Source organism: Bombina bombina, chromosome 2 (assembly GCF_027579735.1).
Source record: "Bombina bombina isolate aBomBom1 chromosome 2, aBomBom1.pri, whole genome shotgun sequence".
Classification (NCBI taxonomy): Eukaryota; Metazoa; Chordata; class Amphibia; order Anura; family Bombinatoridae; genus Bombina; species Bombina bombina.
In genome coordinates, this window is record NC_069500.1 from 933012928 (window position 1) to 933036387 (window position 23460).

General features: G+C 36.7%; 1 protein-coding gene across 7 annotated transcripts in view; it reads left to right on the plus strand.

The window, feature by feature from the left end:
- Positions 1-23460, plus strand: part of MAPK10 (mitogen-activated protein kinase 10) — a 283673-nt gene that overhangs the window by 64227 nt on the left and 195986 nt on the right. For 4 of the 7 annotated variants that reach the window (XM_053700777.1, XM_053700778.1, XM_053700779.1 and 1 more), the window contains exons 4-6: positions 3640-3778; positions 6053-6218; positions 14431-14502. In XM_053700777.1, coding sequence (XP_053556752.1) covers positions 3640-3778; positions 6053-6218; positions 14431-14502 — 377 coding nt within the window. The remainder of the gene's footprint in view (positions 1-3639; positions 3779-6052; positions 6219-14430; positions 14503-23460) is intronic. The other 3 variants (XM_053700780.1, XM_053700775.1, XM_053700776.1) reach the window with 1 other exon arrangement.

Genomic DNA, 23460 nt, shown 5'->3' on the forward strand with positions numbered 1-23460 from the left:
AAGTCTAACCCTAACCCTAACCCCCCCTAATTTAAATATAATTTAAATTAAACAAAATTAATTTTACATAATTAAATAAATTATTCCTATTTAAAACTAAATACTTACCGATAAAATAAACCATAAGCTAGCTACAATATAACTAATAGTTACATTGTAACTAGCTTATGATTTATTTTTATTTTACAGGCAACTTTGTATTTATTTTAGCTAGGTACAATAGTTATTAAATAGTTATTAACTATTTAATAACTACCTAGCTAAAATAAGTACAAAATTACCTGTAAAATAAATCCTAACCTAAGTTACAATTACACCTAACACTACACTATCATTAAACGAATTACCTAAACTACCTACAATTAATTACAATTAAATTAAATAAACTAAATTACGAAAAAAACCACTAAATTACAGAAAATAAAAAAAGAATTACAAGAATTTTAAACTAATTACACCTAATCTAATCCCCCTAATAAAATAAAAAAGCCCCCCAAAATAATAAAATTTCCCTACCCTATACTAAATTACCAATAGCCCTTAAAAGGGCCTTTTGCGGGACATTGCCCCAAAGTAATCAGCTCTTTTACCTATAAAAAAATACAATACCCCCCAACATTACAACCCACCACCCACACACCCCTACTCTAAAACCCACCCAATCCCCCCTTAAAAAACCTAACACTAAACCCCTGAAGATCACCCTACCTTGAGCCGTCTTCACCCAGCCGGGCACAAGTGCTCCTCCATACGGCAGAAGTCTTCATCAGATCGGGGCAGAAGAGGTTCTCCAGACAGCAGAAGGCTTCATCCAGGCGGCATCTTCTATCTTCATTCTTCCGGAGCGGAGCGGGTCCATTTTCAATCCAGCCGACACGGAGCATCCTCTTCAAACGAAGTCCTAACGAAGAATGAAGGTTCCTTTAAATGACGTCATCCAAGATGGCGTCCCTTGAATTCCGATTGGCTGATAGAATCCTATCAGCCAATCGGAATTAAGGTAGGAAAAATCCGATTGGCTGATGCTATCAGTCAATCGGATTGAAATGCCATCTGATTGGCTGATCCAATCAGCCAATAGGATTGACCTCGCATTCTATTGGCTGATTGGAACTGCCAATAGAATGCAAGGTCAATCCTATTGGCTGATTGGATTAGCCAATCGGATTGCACTTCAATCTAATTGGCTGATAGCCAATCAGATTTTTCCTACCTTAATTCCGATTGGCTGATATGATTCTATCAGCCAATCAGAATTCAAGGGACGCCATCTTGGATGACGTCATTTAAAGGAACCTTCATTCTTCGTTAGGACTTCATTTGAAGAGAATGCTCCGCGTCAGCTGGATTGAAGATGGACCCGCTCCGCTCCGGAAGGATGAAGATAGGAGATGCCGCCTGGGTGAAGCCGCCTGGAGGACCTCTTCTGCCCTAATCGGATGAAGACATCTGCCGTATGGAGGACCACTTGTGCTCGGCTGCGTGAAGATGGCTCAAGGTAGGGTGATCTTCAGGGGTTTAGTGTTAGTTTATTTTAAGGGGGATTGGGTGGGTTTTAGAGTAGGGGTGTGTGGGTGATGGGTTGTAATGTTGGGGGGGTTCATAGGTATAATGTAGGTGGCGGCGATGTCCGGTCGGCAGATTAGGGGTTAAAAAAACTTATTTTAGTGTTTACGATGTGGGGGGGCCTCGGTTTAGGGGTTAATAGGTAGTTTATGGGTGTTAGTGTACTTTTTAGCACTTTAGTTAAGAGCTTTATGTTCCGGCGTTAGCCCATAAAACTCTTAACTACTGACTTTTATATGCGGTAGGGGTCTGGACAGGAGAGGGTCTACCGCTCACTTCTTCCAAGACTCATAATACCGGCGTTAGGCAAATCCCATTAAAAAGATAGGATATGCAATTGACGTAAGGGGATTTGCGGTAGCCTCGAGTCGCGGAAAAAAGTGAGCGGTACACCTGTACCTGTCAGACTCATAATACCAGCGGGCATTAAAAAGGGGGCACGCATTTACAAAGCATGTATGAGAGTCAAAATAAGAGCACACCTACATATTCTGCAGGAAAGTGTAGCTTCTGGCTAATCCCCCACTATTAACATTTGGAGAATATGTGCTAAATCACTAGGTAAAAGAATGAAGTCTATATCCAATGCAGTGCACTAAAACAGGGCCATTAAACTTGAGACCCCCAGTGCAATAGTTCCTTAAAAACAATGCACCCTTTAATCACCATGATCCAAAACCATTAAACTTATTCTCAAATCTCAATCATGTCCCCTAAACAGCCATGCACCCCAAACCCACCAATGCAATTAACCCCTTTGTTTGTAATAGCAGTGAGGATACTAGGTTTTTAGGTACTGGTAATTTTGTTGATTAGATTTAGCTATACCTGTTTTGCAATAACTAATGGATATCAGGCTACTTAATACAATCTATGTACTGTGAACCTATAAGAAAAAGATTGTATCATATAAATATAAGTTTATAAATGACTAAGTTCACAGTGCACTTTTGAGGCGTCGATAGAAGCCGGTAGCCAATTATAGACTTATATTTATATGACACAATCATATTCTTATCATAGTCTATTGTTTAAGAAAATGAGTAACTCACGATAGTTAGGTAAAATTAATAGGGTTAAAGACAAGTCCAAAAAGTCTCTAACTTCCAATTTTTAAATAAGAGGTTAAGACACCGAGCTCCTTGAAGATGCGTGATGTGACCTCACAGTTCAGCAGCTAACTCTGCCCCCAGCATGCTGCATTACATAACAATTCATTATTTTATTTATTATTTTTAAAGCGTATAATCATATCAATATTTTTTGAGGGGGCACAGCATTCCATTTGGGTGGGCATTGCCCCCAATGCCCCCCCTTGGAGCCAACCCTGAGCATTAGGACCCCTTAACGCTGCTTTTTTACCCTAACGCCAAACTTGTGATCTAGCCATAAGTTATTAAAAAATATATATCCACAAAACACATCCACGTGCACACACAAATGCATCAAATTAATTAACTAAAAAGCATTTTAAAAAATGGCTTGTAAAACAAGAAAGACATGTAAAATACGATTTGGCTACAGTTGCTTGAATGTGGCAAAATATGAGTTGTAAGTAAAATGCCTCAGTTGATAATAAGTAAAGAACACCTTGTATAGCATTATAATATATACCATATATCACCAATCAAAACTTAGTGATGTATTTATCTTATAAATTAAAAAAATAAAGACTTAAATTCCAAGGCTTATAAAGTTAATGTATAGCACCTTTACTTCTCTTCAGTGGCATTCAGTGGGGCGTAAAAGATATACAGTATGTTTTTCCAACATCCTCCTGTTTTATATGGAGAAATGTTATTAAAATACACCTTTGTCACATTCCTCAGATCACAGATATTATACTGAATTATATGAGTAATAAAGAGCACAGAAAGATATCAGATCTCTTAACATCCCAAATATTGCAGTGCTCCCCAATGACAATTTAATATAAAACAATATATTGTTATGTGGATTTCATAAAGTACTATGGTTATCTGTACTGGAAAAATATTTTGAGTTGAAATGTTTTTTTTTTTTTTTTTTTAAATCTTGTTTAATAAAAACTATGCATATTCCTGATTTTTCTAGTTACCTAGTAATGGAATTGATGGATGCCAACTTGTGTCAGGTGATTCAGATGGAACTAGATCACGAGCGAATGTCTTACCTGCTTTACCAAATGTTATGTGGCATTAAACATCTGCACTCAGCTGGAATCATCCACAGGGTTTGTATATTTTTAATTCTAAAATTAACACACACTCCTACTCTTACTCTCAACCGATTTAAGGCTAGATTACGTGTGGAGTGTTAGCTTGTGCATGCGACGGGTAGCGTAAGTTAAAAGTAAAAAGTTTTCTCACTCTTACGATAGAAGCACTAGCTAATAACATCTGAGCAAACCCTCAGATAAAGGGGGCTACAAGAGGCCCAAAGAATTTAAGCTAGCTATGTATACAGATTATCTTTTACTAACCATCACTGAAGTAGACTCCTCCATCCTTCTGTCAGAATTTGATAGATATAGCAGAGTTTCCAATGTCCTTTTTAATCTGACTAAGTCAGAACTACTACCTAGGTCCCTTCCCAGTGACGACATCACCTGACTGAAATCCACCTGTCCACCAGTTCCTTCTCTATAAAATGGACAAATTAAAATATCTAGGCATGTACCTGTTAGCATCCCCCATGAATATGTTCACTGATAATTATATTTCACTGAAAAAGGAAATTGCCCATGATCTTTCCATATGGAAAACAAAGCCAATATCATGGCTTGGATGAATAGGGGTCATCAAAATAAAGTACTCCCTAGACTCCTGCTAGACATTTCCCATACCCCTGCCGGACACTTCTAATGAGAGTCCAAAGACTGATCAAGACATTCATAAGGCAAGGGATTAAACCAAGAATCAACAAACAAACACTAGAGGGACTGGCACTGCCCAACCTCCTACTCTATAGACGAGCGCTATACTACAACATTTGAGCCACAACTCCACACACAAAGATTGGGTGGAATTGGCCACAAATATACTGGTAAGATATAATGTAGGCACCTTAGCATGGCTCCCTGCTAAGCATTGACTAATGAAAATAGAGATATACCCCCTACTGGCAGAATTCTTCAATGAGTAGGACAAATTGATCATCAGAACTGATGGTACTGATGCTGGCCAGTGCTTAAAGCCTGATCCAAAAACACTGGGAAACACCCACACACCCCAAAAAGACTGACTGGGAGAGCAGAGTCACCAAGACCTTGCAACTAGAAAGGTTTCACTACCGCAAAATAGGCAAAATAGACATACACAAACTAATGTTACAGCTGTTTATAACAGAGATTAGAAAGAGAAGAATCCCTCTCCCCATGAATCAACCCCACACCTCACCCCCTTTTTTTCCTCTTGCCTTCCCCTTCCTTCCTCTGGACACATCATTCACTCTCATTCAGGCACACACCATCTTGGCGATGAACTTGTAATGATATGCTTAATTATTTTGGACTGTTTAATTATATGGGAAATCATAAGGAGTACATGTAACATAGATACTCGAATTTAACAGAACATCATCATCAACTATTTATTAGAACAACATTGGAAAGAAACCTATGCTAATCACCAGGACTATTTATAGTTAACTTAGCAGGCATCATTCTCCTGGACGATCAAAGACAATGGGCGCATTATCCCATAAACTGCTTTTCATTCCATGACTTAAACAGTTAATGTTTACTGTTTTGAATGTTTACTTATGTAAAATTTTCATATATTACTAATAAAGCTTTAAAATGAAAAAAAAAGATCTTTCTGCAGTTTTGCAATAAACTAATATAATAATTTAATAATAAAAAAAAAGCAAAAAGCTTTCACTAGCATGCTAACCTGACGCATGCAAAAAGTTGAACTTTGAATATCGAGTCTGCATTTATGTATTCCCCCAAAGACTTTAATTGAGTGTGAAAAGTGAAAAGAAATACCCAACATGCCGTGTAAACGTTCTTTTCTCAAATGCGCTAACCTGACATGAAATATTGATATTTCACAGTCCAATGTTCTTCACAGAGCAGAATATGTTCTATTTATTCATAAATATATATATATATATATATATATATAAATATATACTGTATATATATATATATATATATATGATTTTTTTATGAAATATATATCTATACCTATATATATATATATATATATATATTATATTTATATGTGTGTGTGTGTGTTTGTGTATATATTTATATTCACACACACACATATATATATATATATATATGTGTGTGTGTGTATTTATGAAATTAATGTCCCTTTAAGTTAATAAAAAATAATGATTAAAAAAGCAATTTTTGGTTTCTTAAATCAACATGTTCTCCACACTACTATTTATACGCTCAATCAATACAAAAACTGTTGCTATACCCCAAGGTTTAATTGATTAGTTTTTGTGATACATTGTAACATTTTTGCTTATAACATCTGATTTTCTACTACAGGATTTGAAACCAAGTAATATTGTTGTAAAGTCAGATTGCACATTGAAAATTCTTGACTTTGGATTGGCAAGAACTGCAGGCACAAGCTTCATGATGACTCCTTACGTGGTTACCCGGTATTATCGAGCGCCTGAAGTCATTCTTGGAATGGGATACAAAGAAAATGGTAAGCAAAACTATCTGACAATGGACCTCACATATTAAATATCTTTAATACAGTTTGTGAATTTTGTTATTTTAATGCTTACATTTTCATGTAAAATGTAAACATAAGTATTTATACAGAATATATTTATATATATATATATATATATATATATATATATATATACAAAACACGGAAGGGAACTGCACTCTCATACCGGACCGGGTACACATCCTATGACCCTGCAACATGCTCAGCCCTGGGTGCCACTGGCACTCACAGGAAGCTGTGCTGTCCCCAGAGCCACAAGCAGTTAACCCCAGACAGGTCTGGGTGCAAGAACCATAATTTTCCCTATGGTTCTTGCACCCAGACCTGTCTGGGGTTAACTGCTTGTGGCTCTGGGGACAGCACAGCTTCCTGTGAGTGCCAGTGGCACCCAGGGCTGAGCATGTTGCAGGGTCATGGGATGTGTACCCGGTCCGGTATGAGAGTGCAGTTCCCTTCCGTGTTTTGTATATGTCTAGGGTGATTACATATTCCTGTGCACCCTTCCCTTGTTTTCAGTTTGTTTGGATTTGAAAGCTTGCATTGTGTGGCTGTTTTAGGGTCTCAGGTATTGGAAAGGACCTAGGTACCTGAGCTTGTCCCATTTGGCCAGATGCGGTGACTAACCTTTCCATTTTTGCTTTTAAATCTTAGCTGAGAGCTTGTAAGTGAGTGCTGGGTTTTCTCTGTGTGTTATATATATATATATATATATATATATATATATATATATCACAATAGAAGAAAGCACTCTCAGGACTTTTCAATAGTGGGTCAACCAAAAGGCTTAGAGTTTATTTACGTTTCGGGGTTCACACAGACCCCTTCATCAGAATAAAAAACAGTGACAAATCATTTCATTTTTGGGAATAGAGATGTTGTATAGACCTTGCAAGTTCTACATTATAGAGGATTGTTTTTTAATTTTTGGATTTTTTTTTATATATTTTTAGTTCCTATTTTTAGTTGTTCTGTTATTTCTTATTACAACACATCTAAGGTCACATGACTAGGAAGGCAAAATTCCATAATGATACCTTAGAAATTGTGGGTTAGACATTAATTTTTATTTTTATTCCTACAGATGTTTGACTTGATATGTAGGTTATAACTTAAATGTATATGATTTATTCTAATAGGGTATTGTGTGGTGCTGGTATATTTTGAAACAGTTATTGTAAACTTTGGCCATTTTTTTATATTAGGCAATATATGACATTAAGTGTGGATATATATGTAACTAAGTAGCCTTGTATATGCAGTTCAATGGAATTTATTATAATGACATATTTCTGATAGGTTACACCTTTCATTATAATATGCTTGTTTAAATGGCTATGATATCATACATATATTGCTGATAATAGTGTTATGATATTGAACACATTATGATTTTGAACACAATGTATTGAGCCTGTTGGATTGGTTAGTGAAAATGCCACTCAAGACGGTTGATGTCACTTCCGGTATCATGGTAAAGAGGACAATCTACTTGCACACATTAGGGCTCAACATCCTGCTCTACTACACACTAGGGCTCTATAGTACAGCCTTAATTCACTTTTATGGCCGGTATTTAAGTTAGACACTGCTAATATACGAATCCACGCGCAGCATATTTTTCGCTAAACCGGAAGTAGTGTGAGTTCCGGTTCCTTGGAACGCATATGCTGTCCACACTCGTACACACTATTTACCCACAACTTATTAGGTGACTACTGATTCACTGTAAGCTGAACACATATTAGCTTGACACATAACAAGCTTGAGACACATTTGTAAATTCTTTCACAAAAAGGTTGAATGTATATGATCGTTGTGTTTTTGTGCACTTTGTAAATATGCTGTATCCGGAAGTGAGTTAACTTCCAGTTTGCTGAAACGCATGGCGTGCGTTCCATCTTAGCACATGGGAACTATGGTATGAGACACAGGTGTTTTGTGTAAGTATTTGCATAATTGTTTTGTACACTATAATAAGGTATGATTTGTCACTGTTTTTATTCTGATGAAGTGGTCTGTGTGAACCCCGAAATGTAAATAAACTCTAAGCCTTTTGGTTGACCCACTATTGAAAAGTCCTGAGAGTGCTTTCTTCTATTGTGATATACTGTTTTCATGTTAGCACCCAGGCTGTTGACACAGGAGGTCGGATTTACTACAAGGAGGAATAAATATATATATATATATATATATATATATATATATATATATATATATATATATATATCAGTCTCAAATTAAGTTATGGATAGTAAAAAGATGTGGAAATATGCCCTTCACTGTGAGTATAGCGACACACCATAGATCATTGTATAGCACATCTGCATAAACTCCCATTGGAAACCGTAACTCACAATGTTTTTACTGGAGCAGAATATTCTGGGTAAAGATATACAAATAAGAATGACAATGCATATACATGTGAGATGAGAGTATTTTCTTTTGTAACCCTAGAAATGGTATAATTTATTTTGAAGGCTGAAGCTTTTGTGCTTGTCTAGCTGAATTTTTTTGTCCTTATAGAGATTAAGACAACCGACAAATACAAATTAAAGCATCAGGCAGCAGGTTATTCCTTGTTAACAATCAACATCACCAACATAATTTATAACAAAAAGAAGAAAAAGCAGTAACAACTTAGAAACGGCCAGATTATGAGTTTTGCGTTATGAGGGGTGCGGTACTAACTTGCATGTTATTGTCACCGCTCACTTCCCTACAGCGCTGGTATTACAGGTTTTTCTAAACCCAGCTTTAAAGGGCAAGAAGTGAGCGTAGAGAAAAATTGAGCTCCATACCCCACTCCGATACCAGCGCTGCTTAAGTCAGCAGTGAGCTAGTTGTACGTGTTCATGCACGATTTCCCCATAGACATCAATGGGGAGAGCCGGGTGCAAAAAAGCCTAACACCTTCAATAAAGCAGCGTAAAGCTCAGTAATGCAGCCCCATTGATTCCTATGGGGAAACACATTTTATGTTTACACCTAACACCCTAACATGAACCCCGAGTCTAAGCACCCCTAATCGTACACTTATTAACTCCTAATATGCCGCCCCCGACATCGCCGACACCTACATTATACTTATTAACCCCTAATCTGCTGCTCTGGACATCGCCACCACCTACATTATACTTATTAACCCCTAATCTGCTGCCCCAACATTGCCGACACCTACATTATATTTATTAACCCCTAATCTCCCTCCCCCAATGTTGCCACCACCTACCTACATTTATTAACCCCTAATCTGCCGCCCCCAACGTCACCGCCACTATAATAAATATATTACCCCTCAACCGCCGCACTCCCGCATCACAAACATTAGTTAAATATTATTAACCCCTAATCTGCCACCCCTAACATCGCCGCCACATACCTACAATTATTAAACCCTAATCACCGCCACTATATTATATTTATTAACCCCTAAACCTAAGTCTAACCCTAACACTCCCTAACTTAAATATAATTAGAATAAATCTAATTAAAACCTACAATTAATAACTAAATAATTCCAATTTAAAACTAAATGTTTACCTATAAAATAAACCCTAAGCTAGCTACAATATAACTAATAGTTACATTTATCTAGCTTAGGGTTTATTTTTTTTACAGGCAAGTTTGTATTTATTTTAACTAGGTAGAATAGTTACTAAATAGTTATTAACTATTTACTAACTACCTAGCTAAAATAAATACAAATGTACCTGTAAAATAAAACCTAACCTAAGTTACACTAACACCTAACACTACACTACAATGAAATAAATTAAATACAATTAAATAAATTAAATACAATTACCTAAATTACAAAAAAACAAATACTAAATTACACAATAAAAAACAAATTACAAGATATTTAAACTAATTACACCTAATCTAATAGCCCTATCAAAATAGAAAAAGCCCCCCAAAATAAAAAAAAAAACCTTAGCCTAAACTAAACTACCAATAGCCCTTAAAAGGGCCTTTTGCGGGGCATTGCCCCAAAGAAATCAGCTCTTTTACCCCCCAACAGTAAAACCCACCACCCACACAACCAACTCCCCAAATAAAACCCTAACTAAAAAAAACCTAAGCTCCCCATTGCCCTGAAAAGGGCATTTGTATGGGCATTGCCCTTAAAAGGGCATTTCGCTCTATTGCGGCCCAAACCCTAACCTAAAAATAAAACCCACCCAATAAACCCTTAAAAAACCTAACACTAACCCCCTGATGATTCACTTACAGTTTTGAAGATCCGACATTCATCCTCAACGAAGCCGGGAGAAGTCCTCATCGAAGCAGCAAGAAGTCCTCAACAAAGCCGGGAGAAGTCTTCATCCAAGCCGGGAGAAGTGTTCCTCCAGACATGCAGAAGTCTTCATCCAGACGGCATCTTCTATCTTCATCCACCTGGAGCGGAGCGGGTCCATCTTCAAGACATCCGGCGCGGAGCATCCTCTTCTGCTGACGGCTAACGACGAATGAAGGTTCCTTTAAATGACGTCATTCAAGATGGCGTCCCTTGAATTCTGATTGGCTGATAGAATTCTATCAGCCAATTGGAATTAAGGTTGAAAAAATCCTATTGGCTGATGGAATCAGCCAATAGGATTGAACTTCAATCCTATTGGCTGATTGGATCAGCCAATAGGATTGAGCTCACATTCTATTGGCTGATTGGAACAGCCAATAGAATGCAAGCTCAATCCTATTGGCTGATTGGATCAGCCAATAGGATTGAAGTTTAATTCTATTGGCTGATTGCATCAGCCAATAGGATTTTTTCAACCTTAATTCTGATTGGCTGATAGAATTCTATCAGCCAATCGGAATTCAAGGGATGCCATCTTGGATGACGTCATTTAAAGGAACCTTGATTTGTCATTAGCCGTCAACAGAAGAGGATGCTCCACGCCGGATGTCTTGAAGATGGACCCGCTCTGCTCCGGATAGATGAAGATAGAAGATGTCGTCTGGATGAAGACTTCTGCCCGTCTGGAGGACCACTTCTCCAGACTTGGATGAAGCCTTCTCCCGGCTTTGTTGAGGACTTCTTGCCGCTTTGATGAGGACTTCTCCTGGCTTCGTTGAGGATGGATGTCGGATCTTCAAAACTGTAAGTGGATCTTCAGCGGGTTAGTGTTAGGTTATTTTAAGGGTTTATTGGGTGGGTTTTATTTTTAGGTTAGGGTTTGGGCCACAATAGAGCTAAATGCCCTTTTAAGGGAAATGCCCTTCCAAATGCCCTTTTCAGGCAATGGGGAGCTAAGTTTTTTTAGCTAGGGTTTTATTTGGGGGGTTGGTTGTGTGGGTGGTGGGTTTCACTGTTTTCAGGTAAAAGAGCTGATTTCTTTGGGGCAATGCCCCGCAAAAGGCCCTATTAAGGGCTATTAGTAGTTTAGTTTAGGCTAGGGTTTTGTTTTATTTTGTGTGGGCTTTTTTTTATTTTGATATTAGATTAGGTGTAATTAGTTTAAATATCTTGTAATTTGTTTTTTATTTTGTGTAATTTAGTGTTTGTTTGTTTTTGTAATTTAGGTAATTGTATTTAATTTATTTAATTGTATTTAATTTAGTTAATTTTTTTAATTTTAGTGTAGTGTTAGTTGTTAGTGTAACTTTTTTACAGGTAAATTTGTATTTATTTTAACTAGGTAGTTAGTAAATAGTTAATAACTATTTAGTAACTATTCTACCTAGTTAAAATAAATACAAACTTGCCTGTGAAATAAAAATAAACCCTAAGCTAGATACAATGTAACTATTAGTTATATTGTAGCTAACTTAGGGTTTATTTTATAGGTAAGTATTTAGTTTTAAATAGGAATTATTTAGTTAATTATAGGAATTTTTATTTAGATGTATTTAAATTATATTTAAGTTAGTGGGTGTTAGGTTTAGGGTTAGAATTAGGTTTAGGGGTTAATAAATTTAGTATAGTGGCGGAGACGTTGGGGGCGGCAGATTAGGAGTTAATAAATGTAGGTAGGTGGCGGCGATGTTAGGGACAGCAGATTAGGGGTTAATAATATTTAACTAGTGTTTGTGAGGCGGGAGTGCGGCGGTTTAGGGGTTAATATGTTTATTCTAGTGGCGGCGATGTCAGGAGTGGCAGATTAGGGGTTAATAATTTTATTTTAGTGTTTGCAATGTGGGAGGGCCTCGGTTTAGGGATTAATAGGTAGTTTATGGGTGTTTAGTGTACTTTTTAGCACTTTAGTTATGAGTTTTATGCTACGGCTTTATAGTGTAAAACTAATAACTACTGACTTTAGAATGCGTTACAAATCTTGCGGGATAGGCTGTACCGCTCACTTTTTGGCCTAAAAAAAAAAGCTTGTAATACCGGTGCTATGTAAGTCCCATTGAAAAAAAGACTATACGCAAATTGGGTACGTTGATTTGCAGTAAGGCAAAAAAAGTGTGCGGGGTTGCTGTACCTACAAGACTCATAATAGAAGCAGTAGTAAAAAAGAAGCGTTATGAGCCTTAACGCTGCTTTTTTACTCATAACGCAAAACTCATATTCTAGCCGAAAGTTTTTAATGTTTTAGAACTATCTAAATAATCAATGCTTTCTGGTTTAATATGAAGATTAATTTGTGTTTACTGTAATTTCTGGTTCTTGCACATGACCTATGTTGGAAGTTAATTGATATTTAATTACTGTTTGGCCCACATGCAAGTACTTTTTAAATATTTTTTTATATCAATATATTCAATATCTTTCTATATAAACATCTAAGATCCTCATTAAAACAGCTAAATTCCATCCAGGTGAAGGGCAAAAGAAGCATTGACCAACAGACATATATTTCTATAGTTACTTTTACCTGTTACTATTGGACAGATATAAGAATATTATTCTTGCTTATTTCTATGAAAAAAATTAAATTAATATTTAAGAAAAAAAATGTTAGAACAATGCTGTAAACACCCAGTTTTATTTACAAATTTCTCAAGGGGGGGGGGGTGCTTATGATAAAATATTTGGCCATTTTAATTTATGTCATTTTTTTTAATCTTACAAAATGTATTTTAGATTAATCTAGAAAATAACCTGTGTTTACTAAAAAAAAATATTTAACTCCCTCTTTAGCATAGAACGTTTTATTTTCAGAATTCCATCTTTATCATTGTCATCCAGTCTGAGTCTTCTTGCTGTCATTCAAAATGCATAATTTAATATCATCTTACAGAAGGGTCTATTCCAATCCATTTATTATATCTTTGTGTACAAAGTGCTATGCATGAGTTTTCTTTAGGTTTCTAAGTTCAAGAGAATTCCAATCAGTCAGAAAACTTGGATTACTTTTCACATTGTTTTCTCTTATTTATTTATTTTTTATCTTTCCGCTTTGAAAACTAGACATGCAAATATTCTGCATATATTGTTTATTGTTCAAATAAATAACAAAGTTACTCCTTGTTTCTCATATTCATTTCATTCTGACAACAGGTATATTAGAACAGAACAACTCAAAATATATTTATTTTCAAAGATATTTTGAGTTGAACTTTTGTTCTAATGCATCCAGTGTTCAAACCTGGAGGTTTATTTATTTATTTAACATTTTAAAATTAAATTGTTAGCTAACTGTAAACATTGTAATAATTATTCTTACTGGATAAGTGGAAAAAACTGCATTCAAACACATTAGACCATCTTCAAATATATTCTATCAATGTTTTACTTTGACAACATATTATTTCCTTGCGATATGCAGAGACCTATAATATAGCTACATATATCTGTTTGCTTGTTTGTTTTTTAATCAGTTTGAAGAAAAACTAATATTGCATTTAAATAGACAACTTAAAGTGATTCAGACCTTGTCACTTATAATTAATTAGAATTCTTTAGAATAGGAAACAAAAAAGACGCAACTTGAGTGGAATGTTTTTGCATGGTATAACATAATGGATTGGAATGGGAACCTATAGCTATATTCTTTTATGAAGAAAATAATTTTTTTTATTAAAGCTAAAATTCCTGCTATCATTAATTGTCTAACTCAGAAATAATTCAGTGTATTTCTGCTTTTTTACTGTTTTGTGTGGAGGATAGAACTGTATTTTCTTTTATGCTATTCAACCTGCTCTTTTTCCCCCTTCATGCTTCAGGAATGACTTTCCCAGCTAAACTTCCTTTTTTTTATCCTCTTCTCACCATTTTATGTCGCTGCTCTTCTAGTGGATATTTGGTCTGTGGGATGCATTATGGGAGAAATGGTCCGCCACAAGATCCTCTTTCCTGGAAGGGACTGTATCCTTGTACCATTTTCCGGAGCTTTATTTAATGATTTAAAACATACCTTCCAACTTATAAAAGATAAGATTCTTATTAATACTACTTCTCTTTGTGCATAGATTTCTTGTTTACATTTGCACTAAAATTGCAAAAATGGTTCCTTCACAGCTCTTGAAGTTCCTTAACAGAATGTCTTGTTTCAAAGACTTGTGGGTAAATTTATTATCCCTGCAGGTGGACAGGTTTGTAAGTAGTGAACCTGTCTGCCTGCAAGCACCACTTGCAATGTTTCATTGAGTGAGTGTTGGGTGATTGATCTCACCACTTCTGAGACGGTGAAGAAGACAAAATAAACAGTTTTAGCTTCTTAAATATGTGGAGCAGGTTTGCTTATGCGCTGATTTAAAATTTAAATTATTTTGATAACATGAATAACCTATTGGAGGAAGAAGCGTTATCTGCTTGTTTAAAGGGACAGTCTAGGCCAAAAAAAACTTTCATGATTCAGATAGCGCACATAATTTTAAACAATTTTCCAATTTACTTTTATCACCAATTTTGCTTTGTTCTCTTGGTATTCTTAGTTGAAAGCTTAACCTAGGAGGTTCATATGCTAATTTCTTAGACCTTGAAGGCCACCTCGTTTCAGAATGCATTTTAACAGTTCTTCACCACTAGAGGGTGTTAGTTCATGTATTTCATATAGATAACACTGTGCTCGTGCACGTGAGGTTATCTGGGAGCAGGCACTGATTGGCTAAACTGCAAGTCTGTCAAAATAACTTTAATAAAGGGGCAGTTTGCAGAGGCTTAGATACAATATAATCACAGAGGTTAAAAGTATATTAATATAACTGTGTTGGTTATGCAAAACTGGGGAATGGGTAATAAAGGGATTATCTATCTTTTAAAACAATAAAAATTCTGGTGTAGACTGTCCCTTTAAGAGCAGCAGTATCTGCTGTATCTAAATGAGAAATGTACCAGTTTAATCACTATGCTTTCCATAGGGTCACAACTGTTCATTTTCCTAAATGCCATACAAAGTTTACTCAGTAAAACTAGTCATTTTATTTCACCTAGGAGGATAAAGCATAAAAGAAACATCTAAATAATAGTTGAACACAACAAAGTAGATAAATTATTTGCAAAACACATTTCCCTTAAGGTTTACAATAAATGAATTGCAGTCTCTGGTTTTAATTTGTTTTTCTAAATTAAATAAAGCTTCAAGGGAGTGACTGTAAGCGTTTCTGTGCAGAATAGAGGGCTTTAAAAAGAAGTTTATGTTTTGAAAATAAATGTATATTCTATTTAACCCCTTAAGGACCAGCGACGTACCCTGTATGTCGCTGGCCTTTTTTTTGGGACTTGTTTGTTTTATAGTGCGGTCTTGCCACCAGCGTTGAGACTGCTCTATTCCACAAAGCCTGCTGGAGGGAGGGCATTAATAGCGTGTTCTTGCTAGACTTGTGCTATTATAACCTGAAAAAACCTTTAACGACCAGTGACATACAGGGTACATTGTGGTCATTAAGGGGTTAAGAAGTGCCATTTTTATAGGCATATAAATATTTCTCCTAAGGATACCCACTAAAATGCTTAAAGGGGCATGGAAGTCAAAATAAAATTTTCATGATTCAGAAGATTTTTTTTTTCAATTTATTTATATTATCAATTTGTATTTGTTCTCTGTGTCTTCTTGGTTTAAATTGTGTCCCTTTCTATGATAGTGTACTAAAGTAGACTCAGGCAAAAGCAGTGTGTGCTTCAGTTTTATACAAGCAACTCTAGAGGGAGCTATATCCACAGCAGAAAGGGCTGAGTGAGAGCAAGCAGGGAACAACCTCAGCTTTGCTTTCACTTGCTACAACTGCATACTGTTTCTGAATGTGTCCTATTCTAAGACAGATGCACTCTGTTTTGTGTTGAGTCTTGTTTATTAAACAGCGTTTCTAGCTATGCATATGTCATGTTTACTAGCTAGTTTACCATAGAGTTTTATCAGAAAGTTTCTGAAGCTACTGTCCTCTCTAGCTCCCTCTGCAGGTTGCTTCTGTATCACTATACACATTCTGTTGCCACATAGTGCTAGAGATAAGTGGTTACTGCTGAGCATATTTCAGTATCTCCTTATTGGAAGGGACTAAGTTGTAACCAAGAGAAAGCTTTAAAATTGCCAATAAACGTAAATTAGAAGTTTTTTATTTTGTTAAACTGTACACTATTTCTGTATCACAAAAGTTTATTTTTGAATTTCATGTCCTCATAACTAGTTTGCCTTATTATCTAGTATTAAGCAGATAACATATTAAACCTTCATCTACTTTTTTCAATGTATTTTTAAAACACATAACTCTTTACATTATAGTGTCCAACATATTTCACATCCAAGAGATCTGTTATTTAGCTTCATAAAAATATAGTATTACCATTGTAGGGTCAGATTATGAGTGGAGCACAAATTAATGCTCCCTCTTGAGCGGATATAGGAATATCTATTTAGATATACATGGAACATATTCTGCTATGTGCAGAACATTGGAGTGTTAAATATCTACAGTAAATACATAGTTAAAACCATTATTTAAAATGAATATTGCATAAATATGCTTTTACATGTTTTCATCTACTTAATGGCAAAGGGCTCCAATGCCCTTATTTATATGTCTATATATATATATATGTGTGTTTATGTGTATATATGTCTGCAAATACATATATACACAATTAAATACATATGTACATATGCCTTTTTTTCTAACACCTAAGACCTCATATCTTTGAGCCCTTATAACTTTAGTGTGCAATTATTTTCTTGAATATTTTTATTAGACAGTGTTATTATGAGTGTAAGTGTAATTCATAATGTATTATTGATGTGTTCTGTGACATTTTTTAGTTTCGCAAAACATTTAACCACAGCTCTGTGGTCGCAGTAATCATTCTAGCAATTGCGCTCACGGGTATCGCATTTACTTTCAACTTGTAATACGAGCGCAATTTAAACTGTGCACAAACAATCGCGTAAACCGATATCGCCTCCACTAGTAATCTAGCCCTTAATATCTATTTCTCAGGCAAGTCCCAAAGACTTGTTTTTCCTGTATTTTCCTGTTTATTCTCCGTCATTCATCTTCACCGTAGTGCTATTAATTTACCTTTAATGGTTGGAAGGTATGTATAAACCACAGCCACAAATATTTATAAATATGAATAAGAGCTCTTCAATAGGCACATAAATTTAAAAAATGCATATAACATTTTATACTCAGCTACTGCATATTTTTTATGCTTCATTATAGATTTATTTTCTCATTACGCTTTTGCAAGTTTAGTTCTAGCGCTATAGATAAATGTTAATACTAGTACTAGTAATAATGAAAACAGAATTGTAGCAGTACTAAGATTTGGATCTAGATTAGCTATAAATGTTTAATAACAAAAAACATTTTGCAGCTTTTGGCTTATATTCGTTGTCCAGTAGTCATCACATGCTTTAGATTCTAAATGTCATGCTTTTTCTTTATGTTGTTCTAACACTATGGTTTAATCACCAATCAAACATCATTTATGCACTTTCCCATCTCCGTGTATGATACTATAATAGCTACACATGTTTAGTTTTTTTTTTTAGATTATGCCATTTAGTTATGGACACTTTTTCATGGGGCAAAAAAGAATTATAAACCCCAAAAATGTTTGTTTTTTTGCAATTCAGACAAAGCAAATAATTTGCAAAAGTTTCTAATTTACTTGTATTATGAAATTTGTTTTGTTCACATGATATTCTTTGTTAAAGAGCTAGATTTCCTCAATATAACTTTAAACAAATTTGTCTTCAATTTTTATGTATAGCCATTTTAACCTTTGCATTATATCTCTGAGTTTAAATCTTGCAAATTAGTGCATTTTCAAAATGTTTTATAAGCAAAATAAGTTAAAGCGACATTAAACGTAAGGCAATGCATTTAACCTATAGACTACAAGGCTATAGACTACAAGGTCTTTGGAACTCAATGGATGCATTATTCACATTTGTAAAAGTATAGGTAGGTATTCTATGACAGTGTTATGCCACACATTTGTAAACGATATTCTTGATACTGAAAAAAAAAAAAAAATCACCAATCGCCATTAGTTAAGTGGAGAAAAATGTGTAAAAAATGTAACATCTAAAAAAAACCTCTTAAAACCCTTAAAAAATATAAATTATATTAGTCAGAATTTTCGGAGCCTTTTTGTTTTCCACTGATTTAACTCCATGATTACCATGAATACACTATAGGGATTTAAGACACTTCCTGTTATTTAGAGAGCCATAATATGTCTATATTATTCTGGGTTGTGTACCCCCAACAGGCCAGGTTTTCATTTAGCTGAACCGGTGCACAGGTGACATAATCAGCTGGTCAGTAATACCATGGTTACTAACCTGCTCTCACTCATCAGCAAATTATTATTTAACCTGTGCACTAGTTCAGCTATAATGAAAACCTGGTCTGGGGGTACTTGAGAACCTCGGTTGAGAAACAAGGGTGTAGAGTGAATAAGTTGTTGATGTTAATGTTGTTAATGTTGAGCACATACATGAGCATGGTGCTGCATACTGTGCACTGAGCACACTTACCAGTCAGTGTCTATGACCATGTACTGGGAGCTGCAACATATGCATGTGCATTGCGCTGCACTCTGAGGTGACAACAGCAGTAAATCACTTATTACCTGTCTCCATTATTTTCATTTTTCAGTTAAAAGATATTATTGTATACTTTTTGGTTGCTGGATAATGTGTGATTTTTTATAACTGACAATACATTCATATCCATCTTATCTTAATGACATTAAACTATTTCCTTATTTATGTTCTTCAAACTTAAACTTCGCATTTATCAAATTGCCACACATAATTACATCTGCAGAGTCATTTCTATTTATTTATTTGCTACTTCAGGAGCTATAGAGATAAAAAAAAATAAGTTGAACTACTTTTCAGCCTACAGCATACTGATAATCGGTAATGATTTATCTCCTTTTTCTGGCAAATAATAAAAGGATGTTGCTTTACTCTCAAAATGTAATTTCCATTGAGCACAGCAACAGTATTTCCAGACCTGAGGTTAAAGTGAAATAAACATTATGTACACATTTTGGTTATAGCCTTATCGCACAAAAGGTCCATTGTGCATTTATATTCAATATATAAAGAAAAAGTAGAATATTAATATTAAAGTGATGTTGCTATTCAAAACAATTTTATTTAAAGGGACATTGAACACTAAATACATTTCCTTCTAAATACAGGGAGAGTCCACAGCTGCATTCATTACGTGTGGGAATACAGAACCTGGCCACCAGGAGGAGGCAAAGACACCCCAGCCAAAGGCCTAAATACCTCCCCCACTTCCTCCATCCCTCAATCATTCTTTGCCTTTCGTCACAGGAGGTTGGCAGAGAAGTGTCGGAAGATTACGGAGTAGTTCCTTTTGGAGGGTAGTACTCTTCGAGATGGAATTGGAGTTTTAAGTAGTCTTGTCAGCCTCTCAGTGAGAGCATTGATGAAAGTTAGAGTCTGGAGATGCAGGGAGAGTCTTTCTGTGAACCCATCCAGACTCATATTAACAGCTTCTAAGCAATCAGCATTGATGAGTTTCGCTGCCTGCTTTCTTTAATCAAGTCCATGTCAGAGGCTCTGTTACAATCTGTCAAACTTGAAGGACAGTGTCACTGTTCCACGTCACAGATTCCGGTAAGATCGTTTCATTACTTTATACACATGTTAACGATAGAAGACAGGGTCACAGTGGGACTCATTTATCTTTATGGAATAAAGGGTAAATATCACCTGAGGGGGATTATTGAACAGTGGGACTTTTTAAATCATATATTGTTATGTGATTTGACTGCTTATTTGTAGGAACGTTTAGACTACTAGGCTGATATGGAACATACAGGTTATTTTCATTGGAGAGCTGCGCAGTTTGTTTTTATTAAGATGGCGCGCTTTTTCCCTAGCAGGGACAGGTCATGCATGAGCACCATGTGACTGGGAGTGGTCACATTTTCCCCCCCATCTTCTGATTCCTGACCGGGTGTCTGCGGAGAGGAACATCTTCTCTATCTGTCTGGGTCATAGGAGGTGGTGAGTGCCCCAGCCATTGGGGGTATAAGGTGCGAGTTGTTTTCTTTTCTATAACTTGATATAGACGAGTTATGGAGGATTCTGTTATTTCAGAGGATTCCTCCGATACAGATTTTGATACCTGTGTATATTGTTAAGAAGCCTGGGTAAGCCAGCCCTCTCTTATGTTCCGTATGCCACAATAGAGTGTTCTTAGTAACCAATGTTGAGATGTTAGAGATAACTGAGCCATCTGCCTCTGAGGACTCTTCATACAGTGAGGTGTGTTCCCTAGATTCTGTTCCTACATATGCAGTTGTCCTGGGTTCTGACCCTCCTTTGCCTGTAAGGGGTTTGTTTACACCAGAGGTTACTACGCAATTTTGCATGACCATCTCCTTAGCTATGTTACCTATCCCTGCTACACGTAAGCAAAGGGGTAATCCGGGCTCTCCTGCCCATGGACATTTGTGTAAAATACAGGTTGTGTCCAATCAGTCCACTGGGGATGCGGTTCTCTCTGAGGCTTCAGAAGAAGATCCTCCTGGGTCGGAGTCTGCTGACTTGGGTCCTCCGTCTGCGGAGGGCTTAGCATTTAGATTTAGATTGGCACACCTGCGTTTACTCCTAAGAGAGGTTTTGGCGATGTTAGAGGTTCCCAGTACTGATCCGTCAGTTGCATCTCAGTACTCTAAATCTGATACAGATCTTGACTAGACGAGGGAAGGATGGGATCCTATTCCTTGGCATCTTGTGTTACCTTTTTTGTTTTATTGTTTATTTAAAATCCCAGTTCCAAGCTCTATGGGGGATTGTGTTGTATTACAGGCTGGACCTGTTTTTGTTTGCACTCTCCTTTTCCAGATCGGTTGCCTGTTTTTTCCTTGCTTTGCTATTCCATTTTCAGATAGTTGTTTGTTCCTTTTTTAGAGCTCTGGGTTGTTAAAGAAACTCTTCTTAGAAGGATGTTTTGTCTCATGGGATTTTTTTTTCTAGCGACTTTGATGTTCGAGTTTGTTGGAGATTTCCAATGGAAGTTTCTAGGTCTTGGGTCGAGGTGATGATCCCTCAATTTTCTAGATAGGAGCTTATTTCATTTTTGGTTATTCTCAGTATTCCTAGCACTGCTGGGACTTAAGAATTTCCTTTTTTGTTATGTTTTTATGACAGACATGCCGTACCCTTGATGACGGGCAGGTCCTGTTTTGGCTAATTGTTAAGTCTGTTTTTCCTTATACTTTAGAGAAGGAGCTCTTCTGGTCCAGGCAGAGCAGGTCTGTCTATACCGGTGGACAGGCAGGCCCTGTCCTAGGTTCTTTTAGATGGGCTCCTGATGCTGGATCATAGGAGTCCAAGGGTTCTAGAGGACGGGGTTGGGCTTTTCCTTCTGCCTTCTGGACTAGGTGACTTTTGGAGTCTTGTTCCAGTACCCTTTGCAGTGTTTTCACACTGTTGCTGTGGTCTAATAAGGGGAGGGGTTTTTCCCCCGATGATTTTAGACAGAGCTTCTTAGATCTCTTTGGTCGGTGGGAATTCACAGTTCTTTCTACCGGGATTTTGGCTGAAGATATCTTTCTGGCCTAGAGCAGTCCAATGCAGCCTGGGTATCTCTGTGGCTTTGTGCTCAAAGGTTGAGGGTTCGAATCCAGCTACTGTTGCTGGATACCCATTTTAAAAATCCTTGTTTAAGCAGGTTCGGTTGCTAGTGGATCATTTTTTTTTCTGGATCCTAAGATTTCTTTGGCATCTGAGGTTTTAGGTGGCAGTAGCATTTTTTTTCTAGGTCTTGCGTGGCTCCCGAGTTTTGATGGTTCTGGTTTGTCCAGCATCTACTAGTAGACTTTTGGGATTGCTTCATGCTGATTCCACCCTCAGAGGTGGCCATAGACCTAAGTTCTGGTGATGGCACCAGGCTGGCTTTTGGATGCAGCTTGGTCTTTCAGACAGGAAGGCTATTTGCCTTAGAACTTGCAAAGTTAAAATACTTTATCTGTTTTTACTCTCCAATTCTCCTTCAGGTCTTCATTGGCACTGTGGGGGGGGGGAGGTGGATTCAGCCCAGGCCACATCTTTGACATAGAATTTTTTGTTTCTGTCTGAGCAATACCGATTGGGTATTCGTTCTCCAGTGTTTGGTTCTGACCTCCAAGCGTTGGAGGACTTTTATCCTAGTACACTGGGGCAGTTTTGTCTTGGTCTCTTCCCCGTCAGCAGGGGAAAGTGGTTTCTTTGTGACTTAGAATTTCCTTCCAATTATCTTGGGGGTTTCTCTTTCCGGTCGAGCTTTTAACCTCTGAGATCTGGTTGCTGGCTTCATACCAGTCGGGACCTCTTGGTGAGTGAATTATTATGACTTAGTGAGTCCCTCCTGTGTAGTGGTGGCAATTCATCTCTGAGTATGCTCTTTTGGTCCGGATGTTCTTTACAATAATCAGTTTGTTCTGTTTATCCAGAGGTTATCGACTGGGGATCTGAGGAACGCAGATCGAGTTCTCTTCAGAGGGCCACTGGAATGCATGGTCTCTAGGATTAATTTCTGCTTTAGCAAGCTGTAGGCTTGGAGTTTTGAATACTGCTGTGGCAGTTTTCTTAAATTCTGAGGAGGTCTTTTGTAACCTTCTTATTTTCGGCAATGGCTCTCTTTTTTGAGGATGGCTCTATTCTCTCTGGAGTGGGTGTCTGTGAGGCTGTTGCTCTTTATATTGCCAGTAAGTGCGTCAGCACGGTGTGAAGGCTTCGCTATCTGAGAGTTCCCATGTTGTGGGGACCTACAGGGTCAAGATCTCTTGCGCCTTCCGGAGCAATTTGCGAGGGTTCACTGGGACCTAGCCATGAGATGGTTTTCTTCTATG